We start from the raw sequence: 16,884 nt of genomic DNA, 5'->3' as shown, positions 1-16,884 counted from the left end.
TTTGGGGATGAGGATGGTGAGAGTCTTGCTGGTCCTGATCCCCCATCCCTCTTCTCCAAGTACCTTGTTTTTCCTTCCCTTCCATCCTTAAGGAGTGCTGTGATCCAGAAATACCCTTCCAGGCTGGGTAACCTCCCAGGGAAAGAACCCTAAAACCATCCCTGTCTGCCTTGCTGATTCCCACCCCAAAAATCCATGTCCTGTTGGACTGTGGAGCAGGAGCTGTGTCCCCCTTTGTGTCCCCTGTTCCCAGCCTCATGTCTAGACACTGTCCTGTGGGAACAGGGGCTGGCTCTCCCAGCCTGGTAGCAGAGCAGAGGGGGCCTGAGGACAGGGCAGCCAAGTCCTCTAAACAAACCCAGTGCCCTGGCATGGCCACAGTGGGCATGGGGCCAGCTCCAGGGGCCAGCACAGGGACACACACTGGGAGCATTGGGAACCTGCAGCTGGTGGGTTTGGGATGGCCTCAGGGAAGCAAACGTGGCAATAGCCCTTTTCTCCTGGTCAGGAAACTCGGGTCCCCTCCAGGATCTGGGTGGCTGTGAAAACAGCACGGGGCAGTTCTGTCCCTTCCCTGAGGAAGTGGCTCAAGCAAAGCTGCTCCTCTCTTCCTTTTGACCTGGAGTGAAGGAGAACACTGGTTATCTGACTTTTTTTTTTCCCCTCTGCTGATGAGGCTGGAGGGCCTCATTCCCTGGGATGCCTCTGCCCTCCCTGGATGCTGTGCTGAGTCGCTTCTGCAAATCATTGGATTGAAACAACTTGTCCTTTAGAAATGCCTGACCCAGCTCCTCCTCAGGGACAGCCAGAAGCTCTCTGTCCTTCTGCAGATAAGGAATCCTTGGAGACTGAAACCTGAAGGTGCCCATCTCCAGGTGGGCAAAACCCAGCCCTGCTCAGAGCTGCTGCTCCTGTCTCATGTGGGAGCAGGGCTGGTGAGGAGGAGGATGCTTGTTTGAGCTGTAAGACATTCCTTGTCTGGCTGAATTTCCAGGAATGACAAAGAAACGATGAACCTAAGAGACAGGTCACGTCAGGGCTGCCTTGGCAGCATGGGCATCCAGCAGTGCCCTCCCAGCCTCTGCCACGGAGTTTTTGCTTGGGAGAACATCCAAAATAAGGGGAGCTGGCTGCACTGAAAAATCCTGATCCCAGCTGCTGGTTTTCTGCAGCCAAAGGAAGGGTCCCAGGACTCTGGATCCTTCCAGGCTTTCTCCTGGGAGGACAGAAGTGGGTTGCAGAGACTCTTCACTTTAGAGGTGGTTGTGTGGCTGTAGGAATGTGCTCTGCTCCCATTTTGCTGTTCCTCTCTGAGCAACTGTGCTGTGTCCTCACATCCACGGATGTCAGACTCAGAAGTCTGGAGGGTTTTAGATGGTTCATTGCTTTCTGCTTATCTTGGGTGATGTGTGGAGCCTGCTTCTGTCCCCACTCCACTTATCCAAGACAGAAGTGGCTGGGAAGACACTTTTCCCATGGCTGTGTATGTGCTGATGCTCACGTTGTCCCTAATAATAAATAATAATATTTAAAAAGGATTGCTGAAGCAAACCTGGGGGTGCTAGGAATAGAGCCTGGAGCTGCTTCCCAGCCTGTGTCCTTTCCCCTCTGGAGCCTGTGCATTGATGAGCCATGTCAGCTGTGAGTTGGTGGATGCTTTCCAAAATCTCTGTTCCTTCCACAATCTGCTCCTGCTTTCCCCCAAGGCTGCATGGGATGCAGTCAGGGATGTGTAGCACAACAAAGGAACTTAAATGACCTCTCTGGAGCTGTTCTGGGAATGGAAGAAGTGTTAAAATGAAAAGTGGGATTGTCCTGTGCGAGGACATGCTGGGCTCATCCTGAAGCCAGGGAGTGGAATTTTCTTACTCTGTCACCTCCAAACACTCCTCTCCTGGCTGACCACTGGGAAAGTGCTTGGGATCAGCCATGGAGGATGGCACACCCTGCAGTCATGAGCTGCCAGTTTGGTGAGGTGGTACCAATCCAGACCTGCAATCTGTTTGTCGTTCCTGTGTTGTAATAATTAAACAAATGAGGCTGTGTGTGCCGGGGACGCTTGAGCTGCTGGGTTTGGTGCCCCACCAATGTTCTCAGTGGATTTATCCTTATGCCCTGGAGAGGAGCTTGTTCAGGCTGGTCTTCAGCTTCCTGGTGGTTTGGGATGCTCTGGGCAGTGTGGCCAAATAGGGTGGACAGTGCTCCCTCAGCTCCAGCCCTGGAAAAGGTGGTTTGAGCTGAACACGAGCGGCTGTTGTTGGGAAGTGTCAGATCTGCCTGGGAATGGGCACAGTGGCAGTGGATTTCCCAAAGGGAGAAAATGTCCTCCTGGCTTGGCTGGTGTCACTGGGAGCAGGCAGTGCCCAGCAATGCTCTGGAAGAATTTGGCAGGAGATGGTGGATCCTGCTGTTTTCCTGCAGAACATATCCCAAAATGCCTGCTGTTCCAAGTGAGGAACTGCTCATTTGGCCCCTTAGGTCTCCAGCCCCTTCTCCTTTTCCAGGCAGTGATGCTGAAAACCCCTGGCCTCATTCCTATGCAGGGAAATGGGTGCTGTCTTGTTTTCCCTACTTGACCACGAATTTCTGGGATGAAAAAATATTTTCCTTGCTCTTAAACCCTTGTGCTCCACCCGGTTGGAAAAGCTGCTTCCAGCAGGATGAAGTTTGGGATGCAATTCATCCCCGTGCTCTTGAGAGCTGGACAGCCCCAATCCTGCTGAGCCAGGCACAGCCCCCAGCTGGGAATGCTGTTCATTCCAGTTCCCATGACAGGCAGAGGGATTAGGAGATTTTCTCTGTCTCCTTAATGCAGCTCGAGCTGGGCACGTGGAGGGCGCTGGTCACGCACCTCTGCTCGGTGCCTGGCCCGAGCTCCCTGCGCTGCCCCTCGCGCTGCCGGACACAGCGGTGATTCCCCGGCCAAGGAGGGCTTGGATGTTCCCATGGTTCCTCAGGTTTGGGTGCTGTTCGTGGTGTTTGATGATAATTTTAGCCAGGGCAGATTTTGCTAAGCTGGGGAGTTCAGCTGAGCTCTGGTAAAGCCACGGCAGGGATTACTGGGGGTAATTCAGCACTAGGTTTGCTTAGCACTTGCTTTTTCTCTCCCCTTGGATTCAGTCCCCTCATTTCCGTGTTTCTAAACCTGCTGTTTCTCTTGCAGGGTGGGGTTGTGCCTCAGAGCTGGCTCAGCACTCACAGCTGGAGCCCTGAAGGGGAGGTGGATTGTGCTGTGGGATGTTGTGGGACTGGGCAGTGCAGCATCCCTCTATCCCATCCTCTCTTTTCCACTGCATCCCAAAGGAACTTTGCTCTGTGAGACCATCCAGGCAGCAATTCCCTAAAGGGAATTGCCCTGTCCCAAAGCACACACATCCTGGATGCTGCAGGCCATGACAGACCTGCACCCTGGGCTGGAGCACTGTGCTTTGTTTTTTCCCTCCTGGGTCACCTCTTCCCTGGAAACCTTTCCCTGAGATACAGAAAATTCTTCAGCTAACACTTTAAGCTGTTTTAATGCCAGCAGCTGTTTTATGGGGAATGTTTTTTTATACCCTCTGGTTTGATGAGCTGCCAGAGGAAGAGCTTGATGTGAAGGCATGGAAATCTTGTGTCCTGAAATTGCTGATGCTTTTTCCTCCTTGGAAGTGCCCATGAGCAATACAATGGCATGGAAGTAGCACAAGCCTATCCCAGGCTGTGTGGGGAAGATTGATCCCAGGAATAGACCTTGAACAAATTCCAGCCACATCATTCCTTGTTGGGAATCCTGCCAGCTCCTGCCACACGCCCTGAGCACAGCATTGTTACCTGCCTGGAAGTGCTATCCCAGAACCAACTTCCCTGTGGGGATGGGGGTTGGGTGGCCTCTGGATCCTCCCTCTGCTCTCCCATGGGGGTGGAGGTTTCAATGCCCTCCAGGTCCTCCCTCAGATTTCCCATGGGGGTGAGGGTTGTGGTCTTCTCTGCATCCTCCCTCTGCTCTCCTTTGGGGATAGGGTTGGGGTGCCCTCCGGATCCTGCCCTCCTCAACCTCCCTCTGTTCTCCTGTGGGATAGGATTGGGATGCCCTCTGGATCCTCCCTCTCCTCTCCCATGGGGATGGAGGTTTCAATGCCCTCCAGGTCCTCCCTCAGATTTCCCATGGGGGTGAGGATTGTGGTCTCCTCTGCATCCTCCCTCTGCTCTGCTGTCCTTTGGGGATAGGGTTGGGATGCCCTCCAGATCCTGCTCTCCTCAACCTCCTTCTGCTCCCCCATGGGGATGGAGGTTCTGGTGCCCTCCAAATCCTCTCTCTGCACCAAATGACCTCAAACAATTGCAAAACCGAACCTTCTATCTCCATTTATCCTTCCTATTCCTTCCACTAATACAGACTAAAGCAGTTTGCATCAGAATCCAACTGGAGTCTGCTGGGAAGTCTGGTCAGGGAAGCAGATACTGGGCTGTGATGTGTCCAGGATGGAGGAGCTGGCTGGAAACCTTGCAGCAGCAAGGAATGCCTGGGATGCTTGGCTGGGTGTGGTGCTGGATCTCTCTGTGCCAGTCAGTTCCTGGAAGGGATGCTGGAGTCCCACATCATCCCTCCTGCCCTCCCTTGGAGTGAGCCATGGGTTTCATGCCCCCTTGTCCCTTCCCAAGTTCAATGCTGTTTTTAGCCCATCTGCTGGGATTCTGTAGGATTGTGGCAATGTTTTCCAGCCCAAAAAGCTGTACTGGTGCTGCAGCCACCCCAGCTCCAGCCTATGCAGATTCCTCCTCTCTGGAATGGATCATTTCAACTAAATAGTTTCATTCTTCTCCCCTCTGAAGGCTGTTTCCTGCATCAAAGCTTTCAGGGAGCTTTTGGGATGGCTGTGGCACTGAAAGCCCCTCCTTGTGGCTGCTCTGGGCTGTCTCTTTCCATCATCTTGATTTCTCTAGGACTCCTCTCAAGGTCTCCTGGGTCTCGGGGATGCTTTGTTAATCCCACTCCCTGCCATGACGTCTCATCCCTGTTAAATAGCAAAATTAAATCCTGCAGCGGCATGATCTGAGTGAGGGGGCCGTGCTGGGGTTCTTTGTCAGGGTCTCCTGCGTGGCAGCAGGGAGGGGGCTGCAGGCTGGGCTTGCTGGTGCTTTCCCTAATTCCCTTTCATCTCTGTTGCCTTTCACTGGCAGGAACAGCAATAAGGCCCTTTGCTGGCTGCTCCCTCAGGGTGAGTGCAGCAGCTGAGCAGTTTTGGGTTATTTTTCCTCTCTTTTTGGCCCAACACAGTTAAATTTGAGGATCTGGTGGAAGGTGCTGGCGCCTTGAGTTGCCTCTGGCTGAGAGAGGTGGCTGTTTTGGGGGTTCTCTTCCAATGGAAACATCTTGTCCTGCAGAGGAGGCTGAAAGCCAATGCAATGTCAACTTCTTTTTGTTGAAATGTTCTCTTTTGCTGAGGTTTTTTCCTGTGCTTTTAGTGTCAGTTTTGGAAGGATGTGTGGTGTTTTTAACCTGGGGGATGCTCTGCTCCTGGGGAAGAGCCTGGAAGCACCAGGGATCTGTTGGGACCACCCCAGCTTTCTTACTGCTGCATTTTTGGGCAGAAATCTGTTGGGATTGTTGGGGCAGGGGCTCTGCCTCCACATGGGATGTGGCTTGTACAAGGAGTGTAATTCCTGAAGGAGCCTTAGGAAGCTGGGAGGGGATTAAAGGGGATGTTTCAGGGTGCTCTTTTTATCTTCAGGTATTGTGTCAAATTTACAGGGTGACCAAAACCTGGTGGCAGCTTTTCAGGCAGAGGAAGGGATTTCATTTTTGGCATCTGTAGCCTTGTATTTGGTGATGTTTATTGTTGTGGACTGAAGGGATCCATGGGTCCCGGTAGCTTGGGAAGGTGCCATGCCCTGAGGATCACCTCCTGATTTAGCACTTCTTTCCTTTGCTCCCAGCAAATCCAGTTTGCAGATGACATGCAGGAGTTCACCAAATTCCCAACCAAGACGGGCCGTCGGTCCCTGTCCCGCTCCATCTCCCAGTCTTCCACTGACAGCTACAGCTCTGGTAGGTGCCAGCTCCTTGTCCTCGTGTGTTCCTCTCAAACACCCAGCGTGGGTGCTGCAGTGAATGTGCTGCTCACACCCTGTGGCAGGATTTGTCCTGCTGTTTGTACTTTGATGCTGAGGGAATGATTCCAGGCGTTCCCGAAGCTCAGGCATTGATTGCCAGTTGATAATTCTGTTACCTCTGGGCTGTTTTAGAGAAAAAGAGTGCAAAATTCAGGGCATTGGCTTTCCTTAGGAGATTGGTAGTTTGAGCCATGAGTGAAAGCTGGGAGGGGAAACAGAGCAGAAGCCTGAAGGGGTAGGAGGTTCCTGGGTTCATAAGGCCTGGAATAACACTCATTCATTGCTCTTTTGGTTTAGCTGCCTCGTACACAGACAGCTCTGATGATGAGGTGTCCCCCCGAGAGAAGCAGCAAACCAACTCCAAGGGCAGCAGCAATTTCTGTGTGAAGAACATCAAACAGGCAGAGTTTGGGCGCCGCGAGATTGAGATCGCTGAGCAAGGTACAGAGTGGAGTGTGGGGCAGGTTCTGGAGACCAGGAGCTGAGGAGTGGCAATTCCCACTCCTGCTGCAGCCTTGGATGTCCTGTTTCCTCCCCCCAAAATCAGTTAGGGAAGAGTGAGATGTGCCAGCAAATGTTGATGCTGTGTCCCATTCCTTTTCTAGCAGAAGCAGAGCTCTTGCAGGGTTTAATGTTTTGTTGGCTTTGGATGGACAAGGATTTTGTAACACCTTCAGAGATATGAAAGCTGAAAATCCCACCCCTTCCTGTGGGGATGGTAGGAAGCTGAATTACCATTTCCAGTGGGGTGATTGGGTAACACTCCTTTTAGAAGGGGAAGATAATCCAGACACATGTAGAGCAGCTTTTCTGAGATGTGGCAGCTCTGTTTTCAATTTCAGGTGCTTCACCTGCTGCCACAGGGCTGTTGACTGTCCTTAGGAGCCTTTCCCAGGCAGTGCCAGTCCTAGACCCCTCCTTGTCTCTCTCCTTGTCCCTTGGTCAAGTGACAAATGACACTGCTGTTTTGGTCCTGTTTTGCATAGACCTGCCAGGCCAGAGATGAGGAGTTTTCTCCCTGCCTGTGTAACAGCTTCAGCAGAAATTTTGGGGCTGGAGGTATCCTGGGAGGCCCTAAAAGGAGGGGAGCTGTGGCAGAGAGAGGACCCTGCAGACTGAACCAGTATTAAGACCTCTCTTCCTTTTGCAGACATGTCTGCTCTGATTTCGCTCAGGAAACGAGCCCAGGGAGAGAAGCCTTTGGCTGGAGCTAAAATTGTGGGCTGTACCCACATCACAGCACAGACTGCAGTGAGTGGCTGCTTATTTGGGGGGCCTGGGCTGGGACATCAGCTTTTCCATGGGGAAGAAAGTTCTTTATCTCTTTGAATGGGAGAAGGCACGTTCAGTTGAGTCTGGATGTGTTTTGGAAAGGTTGTGCTGGTGGCATTTCCCCAGGGTATCACTTGGTTCCTGTGCCTGTCACTGCTGCCCAAGGCCAGGGTCAGGGGTACCCTGGGAGTCTGCTCTCGTGCCAGGGTCATCCCCTGACCTCTGGGGCACCCTTACCCCTGGGACAGCCCTGACGTCTGGGACACTCCTGATACCCGGGGCACTGCAGGCACCTGGGGCCCCTCTGACCCCCAGTACAGCCCTGATCCCTGGGCCACCCCTGACCCTGGGTTATCCCTGACCCCCTGGGCCATCCCTGACCTCTGGGGCACTCCTGACCCCTGGGACATCCCTGATCCCCAGGTTATCCCTGTCCTCCGGGGCACCTCTGGCCCTCGGGGCACCCCTGACCCCCAGGACGTCCCTGTCCCCTGGGGTAGCCATGATCCCTGGAACACCCCTGATCCCCAGGGTGCCCGTGTCCCCTGGGATACCCCTGGCCCTCCAGACAGCTCTGAGCCCCGGGTTATCCCTGACTCTGGGACACCCCTGACCCCAGGACACCCCTGACCCTGGAACACCCTGGGCACCCCTGTCCCGCGGGGCTCCCCTGACCCCCGGGTTATCCCTGAGCCCCGGGACACTGACCCCTGGAACACCCCTGTCCCCCAGGGCTCCCCTGACCCCCGGGTTATCCCTGAGCCCCGGGACACTGACCCCTGGAACACCCCTGAGCCCCGGGTTATCCCTGAGCCCCGGGACACTGACCCCTGGAACACGCCTGTCCCGCGGGGCTCCCCTGACCCCCGGGTTATCCCTGAGCCCCGGGACACTGACCCCTGGAACACCCCTGTCCCGCGGGGCTCCCCTGAGCCGGCCCACCCCGCTGTCCCGCAGGTGCTGATCGAGACGCTGTGTGCCCTGGGGGCGCAGTGCCGCTGGTCTGCCTGCAACATCTACTCCACCCAGAACGAGGTGGCCGCGGCCTTGGCAGAGGCTGGTGAGTGCAGCTGGGCCAGAGCCCCCGCAGCCCCTCCTGCCTCCCTGGCCTCACCCAGGGGGAACCTTCCAGGCAACTTCGTATTTCATTTGCATATATTCTCTTTTATATTTATATGTGGTTTAGTCTATATTTATGAAAATTTTATATTTGCTATAATATATAACAAGATAAAAATTATATTAAAATTATAAAATTATGATTTATATTTAGAAATGTTTTATACTAGGTATATATAGAAATAGAAATAAACGTTTAAATAATATATATTATAAATATATATACATTGACATAAAATATACAATATAATATGAATACATGTATAGATACTTTTAAAAGGCTTATAGATATATATATAAAATATAGAATATAAATAAAATAGGAACAAAATAGAAACAAATAAAACAAATAGGAATAGATATAAACTTATAAAAACAAAATATATTTTAATTTTATATTTAACCATATTTTAATTCTATTTTATTTAATTTTATAATGTTTAGAATTAAACAGTGAATAGTATTACTACAATAATTACTACTAAAGTAATAACTACTCCAAGTTATTGTTAGTAGTATTGTTTTTTTATTATTTATTTATTATTATTTCTTTGGTTTTTATTATTTATTTTAATTTTTTTTTTAATTTTGTACTTCTGTTTCAGGGAATTAATATTTTTGGGGAGTATCTTCTAGGGAGGGATAGGCAGATCTGATCCTGCTGTGGGCAGTGATGTGATCTCTGCATGCCCCCCTGGCTCTTGTGTCCATGCATTTCTGGAGCTGGCCAAGCAGGAGAGGGCTCTGCCATGCCCAGCAAACTCCAGGGATGCTCCTGTTCTTGCAGGTGTTGCTGTGTTTGCCTGGAAGGGGGAGTCAGAGGATGATTTCTGGTGGTGCATTGACCGCTGTGTTAATGTAGATGGCTGGCAGGCCAACATGGTAAGGAGTCTTCTCCAGCCCTTCCTCTTCCTCCCTTCCACCCTGGGGCTGTTCCTGGGAGCATGCTGACCTCGAATTTGACCTCCATTAATGGGGGGCTCTTGGAGAGCAGCTGGGAACAGCCATGGGAATGTCAGGAGCTACAGAGATGATGTCCTGAGTTGGCACATCCCAATGGCAAGGGAACAGCTCCTGGTAGAGCTGCCACGAGCCAAGAAATGGCACCTGTTTCCCCCTGCAGGAGCTGCCCCAGCCACTCCTCTCTCAGCACAGGTGCCATCTGCCCTCTCCCTCCCAAAACTGGGCTCATAGTGGGGACCTTTCCTGTGTCAAAGCCAATGTCCCCCCTTGGCGCATGGTCTGTGGTCAGCAGTGATGTGTGTGGGCCATGACACCTCCTACAGCCTATCCTGTCCTGTTTGCTTCCTGGGCATCCATGTGGTGTCCTGAGCTCAGCCTAGTTAGTTAGTGCTGCCTGTGGTCACCTTTGCAGGCTGCAGAGCAATAGCAGAGGCAGGAGATCCTGTTGGGATCCAGCAGCTCCACACAGGGTTAATGAATCTCAGTGTTTTAGAGGAGACCCCAAGTTGCAAGCACCTGGGAGTCCTGGCCCCAAACAGCCCCTCCAGCAGTGCCTGAAGATGCTTTGCCAAATAATTTATCTCATCCTGTCCTTAGCCAGTGCATTTCCCAGTGGAAGGCCTGACTGCCTCCTGTTCTTCCTTGCCTGTTCTAGATCCTGGATGATGGTGGGGACCTGACCCATTGGGTTTATAAGAAATACCCCAGCGTGTTCAAGAAGATCCGAGGGATTGTGGAGGAGAGCGTGACAGGCGTGCACAGGTGGGAGCTTTGGGAAGGCAGACCCAGAGATCTCAGGGAGTTGCTGCTGTCTGCTCTGACCTGCCTCTGCCCTCTCCCAGGCTGTACCAGCTCTCCAAGGCTGGGAAGCTCTGTGTCCCAGCCATGAACGTGAATGACTCCGTCACCAAGCAGAAGTTTGATAACCTGTATTGCTGCCGGGAATCCATCCTGGATGGGTGAGTCCAGCTCTTTTCCCCACTGAGACTTCCACATGGGTGGGTTTGGCTCCAGCTGCTTCTTAAGCAGAGATCAGGCTCTGCTGCTTTGACCTGGCTTTGGGCTTGACTGATCCCAACACAGGTCTCTCTCTGTCCCCCAGCCTGAAGAGGACCACAGATGTGATGTTTGGAGGGAAGCAAGTGGTGGTTTGTGGTTATGGGGAGGTGAGTTCTGTGAGCTGTGCTGGCCTCCCCCAAGCTCAGCATCCTGCAATTCCCTGTGCAAAGGCCACTTGCCCTTGCTATAAGGAGTAGATCCAATCTGGTGAGCGATAACTAGGGAAATCTTGCTGGGAGGATGGAGATTAGGGATCAGATTTCCCAGTTTGCTGCAGATGAACTGGGCTGCACAGCCAACAGTTGCTGGGAGCACTGGCCTGAATTATAACTACCCATGGGTACTCCCATCTGCTGTCCCTGGCCCAGGTTCAGCATCCAGCCTGGCTGTCACTGAGCAGGGCAGGCAGCTTCTCCCTGGGAATAATACTCTAGCAGAGGGAAATTGTATAATGAACTTGTAACTGATTCTACCCTGGAAGAGCTGGAGCTGGGAGCTGCCACCTTCCCTCCATCTGTGCATGTGTGTGTGGGTGTTTATCTTCCACCACTCTGCAGGGACTGGCAGGAGCTGCAAAGGCTCTTCCCAGCAGGAATTTGCTCCCTAATTCATTTAGGTACCAGTGGAGCCTAGCTTTGCTCAACCAAGAGACTGTGCTGGCTCTCACTGAGTGCTCTGGGCTGGTGCCTGATTCTCCAGGCAGGAGCTGTGCTGGGCATTGTTGTCTCCAGGGTCTGTCCTAAACTTTACTGGACTTCTTCACAACAGGAGAGTCAGAGAATCCCAGACTTCAACCCATATTTGGGTTAGAAGGGAACTTCAAACTCATCTAGTTTCACCCCCTGCCATGGACAGGGACACCTTCTGCTAGACCAGGTTGCTCCAAGCCCCACCCAGCCTTGAACACTTCCAAGGATGGGGAGCCACAGCTTTTCTGAAACGTTCCATCCAGTGCCTCACCACTGTCACAGGGAAGAATTCCTTCCCACTATCCCATCTAACTGCCCTCTGGCAGTGGGAAGCCATTCCTCCTTGCCCTGTCACTCTGTCCCTTGTCCAAAGTCCCTCTTCAGCTCTCCAGAAGCCCCTTTAGGCACTGAAAGGGGCTCTAAGGTCTTGCTGTAGCCTGCTGTCCTCCAGGCTTGGCACCCTTAGCTCCCCCAGCCTGTTCACCCTGAATGGTTTCCCCTTTGGATGTGAACTGAGTCCCAGCTGTGTTCAGCAGACCCGAGGTTGGAGCTGGGTGATAAGTGAGGGTCGCTCTGGAAATGTTTTTGGTCCAGCACCTTGCTGGTAACAAAACAGAGCTCAGTACAATCTGTGCAGCAGAATCGGGTGTTGGTGTGGGTTGGTGATGTGAAGAGCTGGACTTTGTTTTAATTTTCCACTGAGGAGAGGGAGCAAGTCCAAGATGCTGTTGCAGGAGCCCTGTGCTCCCTATGCTGATATGGGCAGCATGGGATGGAGGTCTGCCCCCTGAGGAGTGCAGAACAGCTCTGAAATCCTGTAGCTTAGAGGCAAGGGGGCAGTGTGTGCTCCTCTAGGCTGTCTTTAATTCCTGCTTGGAGAAAGGCTCCTGCAATGCTGGGGCTGCACAAGCTGTGAGAGCGTTGGGTTGGGAAAGCTCCTGTCATGGATATTTCCAGCTGGGGCAGCCACAGCTTCTCTGGACAACCTGTGCCAGGGCCTCACCACTCCCACTGGGGAGAATTCCTTACTAATATCCTGTCTAATCCTGCCCTCTGGCAGTGAGAGGCTGGTGGCCTTGGAGGGGGAGTTAGGCTTGTGGCAGTTGTGCCACTCACCAGGTACATCCTGAGCTGCTCCTGGCATTGGGCAAGTGGCTGGGATGAGGATCTTCCAGCCTGGAATGGGCTTGGGCTGTTTAGGGCAGGGACTCTGGCATTGGTGGGTCTGTGTCCTGCCTCACTGATCCTTCTGCCTTGGCAGGTTGGCAAGGGGTGCTGTGCTGCCCTGAAAGCCCTGGGAGCCATCGTGTATGTCACCGAGATCGACCCCATCTGCGCTCTCCAAGCCTGGTAAGGTGCTCCCATCTGCTTGGGAGTGTGTCTCTTTCTCTCTGCTCCTCCAAGCCCTGCCAGAGGCTGGAGTGAAGCCAGGGATCTGTGGTGCAATTTGGAGAATGTGCACCTTGTTGGGGTCTGATAGGAAAGGGCTTGGGCAGCTTTCAGGGATGGGATACTGGGCAGAAGGTGTTCACTGGCTGGTTTGGGGAGGCTGCTCAGGCCTCCATGCCACACATTCCTGGCTCATCCAACATTTCCAAGGGTGGGTTGGACATCCCAGCTGTTGCACAGCCTTCCCTCATGGCACAGGTGTCCCTGGAGGAGTAGAGGAGAGCCTGGGCTGCTGCCAGAGCAGTTTGGAGCTGCTGAGATCCCTCATGGCCTGGGGCAGAGAAGGAACAAGCTTCTCATGATGGTCCCTATTCCCCTTTTTTTGCCAGCATGGATGGATTTCGGGTGGTGAAGCTGAGTGAAGTAATCCGTCAGGTGGATGTCGTCATCACCTGCACAGGTAGGGATAGACAAGGCTGGAGCAGGCTGAGGAGCATCATTCCCAAGTGGGGTCTCAAGGGAGCTGGGAATGGAGGACATTTCACTGCTGTGTGCCTCTAATTTTCCACAACAGCTGAGCTCTGCCAGGAGCTTTTCATTCTGATTTGCTGTATGACCACAGTCCTGGCCCAGAGCAGAGGGACATCTTGGCCACATGTTCTCAGGGTATTTTGGGATCTCCTAGAGCCCAGTTAATTCATGGGAGCAAAGATCAAAGATTTGGGCACTGCCCAGGCTCCCCAGGGAATGGTCACGGTCCCAGTCCTGCCAGAGCTTAAGGGGTGTTTGGGTAATGCTCTCAGGCACAGGGTGGGATTGTTGGGTCCTATGCAGGGTCCAGGAGTTGGACTTGATGACCCTTGTGGATCCCTTCTAGCTCAAGATATTCCATGACAGCACTCATCCCACATGTTCTCTGCTGTCACAGCCACAAGGGCTCAGTTTCAGGGAAGTTCCTCTGATACTGCCCCAAGCTGAGCTTCTCTGACTCGAGTTCAGGGAAGGAGAAACCAGAGGGTTGGGTTCCCACTGCTGTGGGATCAGCTGTGCCCTCTGTGCCTGCAGGGAACAAGAACGTGGTGACCAGGGAGCACCTGGACCGGATGAAGAACAGCTGCATCGTGTGCAACATGGGCCACTCCAACACCGAGATTGACGTGGTGAGTGCTGGCTCCCCTGGCTGTGCCCGCCTGCTGGCACCCCTGGCTGTGCCCGCCCGCCTGCTGGCACCCCTGGCTGTGCCTGCCTGCTGGCACCCCTGGCTGTGCCTGCCTGCTGGCACCCCTGGCTGTGCCCGCCTGCCTGCCAGCCCCTTTGGCTGTGCCCGCCCGCCTGCTGGCACCCCTGGCTGTGCCCGCCCGCCTGCTGGCACCCCTGGCTGTGCCTGCCTGCTGGCTCCCCTGGCTGTGCCCGCCCGCCTGCTGGCACCCCTGGCTGTGCCTGCCTGCTGGCACCCCTGGCTGTGCCCGCCCGCCTGCTGGCTCCCCTGGCTGTGCCCGCCTGCTGGCACCCCTGGCTGTGCCCGCCTGCTGGCACCCCTGGCTGTGCCCACCTGCTGGCTCCTGCCCCGACCCAGCCTGTGCATCTCCCCTGTCTGTGCCCACCTGCTGGCTCCCCTGGCTGTGCCCACCTGCCTGCCAGCCCCTTTGGCTGTGCCCACCTGCTGGCTCCTGCCCTGACCCAGCCTGTGCATCTCCCCTGGCTGTGCCCACCTGCTGGCTCCCCTGGCTGTGCCCACCTGCCTGCCAGTCCCTCTGGCTGTGCCCGCCTGCCTGCCAGTCCCTCTGGCTGTGCCTGCCTGCTGGCACCCCTGGCTGTGCCCACCTGCTGGCTCCTGCCCTGACCCAGCCTGTGACTCTGGCCTGGCTGTGTCCCTCTGCCAGCTCATGCCCTGACCCCAGCTCGTGCCTCTCCTCTGACTGTGCCTGCCTGCTGGCATCCCTGGCTGTGCCTGCCTGCTGGCATCCCTGGCTGTGCCTGCCTGCTGGCATCCCTGGCTGTGCCTGCCTGCTGGCACCTCTGGCTGTGTCCCTCTGCTGGCTCCTGCCCTGACCCAGCCTGTGCCTCTCCCCTGGCTGTGTCCCTCTGCCGGCTCCTGCCCTGACCCAGCCTGTGCCTCTCCCCTGGCTGTGTCCCTCTGCCAGCTCCTGCCCTGACCCAGCCTGTGCCTCTCCCCTGGCTGTGTCCCTCTGCCAGCTCCTGCCCTGACCCAGCCTGTGCCTCTCCCCTGGCTGTGTCCCTCTGCCAGCTCCTGCCCTGACCCAGCCTGTGCCTCTCCCCTGGCTGTGTCCCTCTGCCAGCTCCTGCCCTGACCCAGCCTGTGCCTCTCCCCTGGCTGTGTCCCTCTGCCAGCTCCTGCCCTGACCCAGCCTGTGCCTCTCCCCTGGCTGTGTCCCTCTGCTGGCTCCTGCCCTGACCCAGCCTGTGCCTCTCCCCTGGCTGTGTCCCTCTGCCGGCTCCTGCCCTGACCCAGCCTGTGCCTCTCCCCTGGCTGTGTCCCTCTACCAGCTCCTGCCCTGACCCCGCCTGTGCCTCTCCTGTTGCAGACCAGCCTGCGGATGCCGGAGCTGACCTGGGAGCGGGTGCGCTCCCAAGTAGATCACGTCATCTGGCCCGACGGGAAGCGAGTGGTGCTGCTGGCTGAGGTGTGTGGAGAGCTGGGCCGTGATGCTTTGGGCCTCTGTCAGGAAATCACAGATTTAGCCAGGTGGAAAAGTGCTGAGAGAAGCTTCAGAGCTCAAAAAAGGGGGTTTTTATTAATTTATTTTTTGTTTTCTTTTCTTGAGGGCGGGTATGTCATATCCCACATGCAGCCACAGAGGTGCCATGTGACTCCGTTCTTCCAAGCTGGGATTCATCCCACTCAGGCAAACCCCATCTGTGCAGGGTTTCCCAGGTGCTGGGTGGCTCCTCTTCCCACAGGAGCTGTTCCGGCAGGAGGAGGGACTGGCTTTTCTAGGGACCACAACATTCCCCTGCCTTGAAATGAAGGGTTAAGGTGGAAACTGGAGCAGATTTGAAATGCTCTGGTCACCGTGCTCTGGTTCTCTGTGCCCCTGTGCTCTGGTCCCCTGTGCAGGGAGGGGATGGAGGTGAATCCCATCTGGGAACTCAGTTTGGTTTGGATTTGGAATCGTGTTCAGCTCTGTGCTGACTCCTGCTTTCTCCCAGGGCCGTCTGCTCAACCTCAGCTGCTCCACGGTTCCCACCTTCGTTCTCTCCATCACAGCCACCACGCAGGTCCGTACATGGGTGGGGCCCCGCACAAGCCTAGGGGTGGGGATGGTTTGGAAGGAGCTGGGAACCTGCTGGGATTGGTCCTTGAGGTGGCACCACTGCCAGAAATACTATTTCTTCTGGGCTGGAGTTATTGCTGGCACGGACCCAGTGTTTTGGGTACAGCAAGTTTTGGGAGAGCTTTTAAATGAGTGGTTTCATGGCACAGATCCTGCTGGGCTGGAACACAGGTTTAAGCTTCCCCCAGACAGGTTTGAGCCCTCCTAGGACAGGTTGGAGACCCCCTAGCACTGATTTAAGCTCCCCCAGCATGTGTTTAAGCCCACAGGCTTAAACACATGCTGGGGGAGGTTTGAGCAGGGGTTTGAGCTTACCTCAAAGCAAGGCTTTGTTTGGTCTGGGAACATGGAGGGGGCTGGTGACACTGGGAACACCGGGCGGGCTGGTGGTACTGAGAACTCTGAGGAGATTGATGGGACTGGGAATGATGGGACTGGGAACGTGGAGGGTCTGGTGGCACTGGGAATATGAAGGATCTAGTGGTACTGGCACTCATGGGGAAGGACAGCCAGGCTGACAGTGGGCAATTCCCTTATCCTCAGCCTGTCAGCCCAAGGGGACAGGGAACAGGCCTGTGTTTTGGACTTGGTTCCCAACAGTGGAAGCCAGCTCTCAGATGCAGTTTCATCTGTCCTGAAGGAATCTGTCTTGGTTTCTGGATGCTGCCAGTTTCTGAGGAGCAGCCCCTCCCTTTCCATGTGCTGCAGCAGCTGGGTGGTTTTAGAGGAGAAGAGCTGCTAACCCTAAACCATCCTCATGTTTTTCCCTGGGGTGTTGAGCCCAGATGCTGCAAACAGGCTGGGTGGCATCTCATCCCTGCTCTCTGATCCCTCCAGTGGGATTGTGGAGACCCAGACAGGGATGTACCCAGAGTGGGAGCCTCTCCTTCAAGGCATATTGGAAATGGTTGCACTGTCCCTCAAGCTCTCAGATCCTTCTCTGCCTTTGTGAGCTTTGTGCTGCCCAAGCTGGTGGCCATTCCTGACTGTTCCCTGCTTATCCC

The 16,884-nt window shown here is 54.5% G+C and overlaps 1 protein-coding gene across 2 annotated transcripts in view; it reads left to right on the top strand.

The window, feature by feature from the left end:
- AHCYL1 (adenosylhomocysteinase like 1) overlaps nt 1–16,884 on the top strand; it is a 29,257-nt gene that overhangs the window by 9,537 nt on the left and 2,836 nt on the right. For both annotated transcript variants that reach the window (XM_059867535.1, XM_059867536.1), the window contains exons 2-14: nt 5,917–6,028; nt 6,391–6,534; nt 7,244–7,344; nt 8,323–8,425; nt 9,272–9,366; nt 10,103–10,209; nt 10,290–10,406; nt 10,550–10,613; nt 12,457–12,545; nt 12,974–13,044; nt 13,650–13,744; nt 15,131–15,229; nt 15,756–15,824. In XM_059867535.1, coding sequence (XP_059723518.1) covers nt 5,917–6,028; nt 6,391–6,534; nt 7,244–7,344; nt 8,323–8,425; nt 9,272–9,366; nt 10,103–10,209; nt 10,290–10,406; nt 10,550–10,613; nt 12,457–12,545; nt 12,974–13,044; nt 13,650–13,744; nt 15,131–15,229; nt 15,756–15,824 — 1,266 coding nt within the window. The remainder of the gene's footprint in view (nt 1–5,916; nt 6,029–6,390; nt 6,535–7,243; nt 7,345–8,322; nt 8,426–9,271; nt 9,367–10,102; nt 10,210–10,289; nt 10,407–10,549; nt 10,614–12,456; nt 12,546–12,973; nt 13,045–13,649; nt 13,745–15,130; nt 15,230–15,755; nt 15,825–16,884) is intronic.

The sequence above is a fragment of the Haemorhous mexicanus genome, chromosome 25, assembly GCF_027477595.1.
Source record: "Haemorhous mexicanus isolate bHaeMex1 chromosome 25, bHaeMex1.pri, whole genome shotgun sequence".
Lineage (NCBI taxonomy): Eukaryota > Metazoa > Chordata > Aves > Passeriformes > Fringillidae > Haemorhous > Haemorhous mexicanus.
Note: the sequence above shows the minus strand (reverse complement) of the source record. Positions and strands in the feature narration are given on the sequence as shown.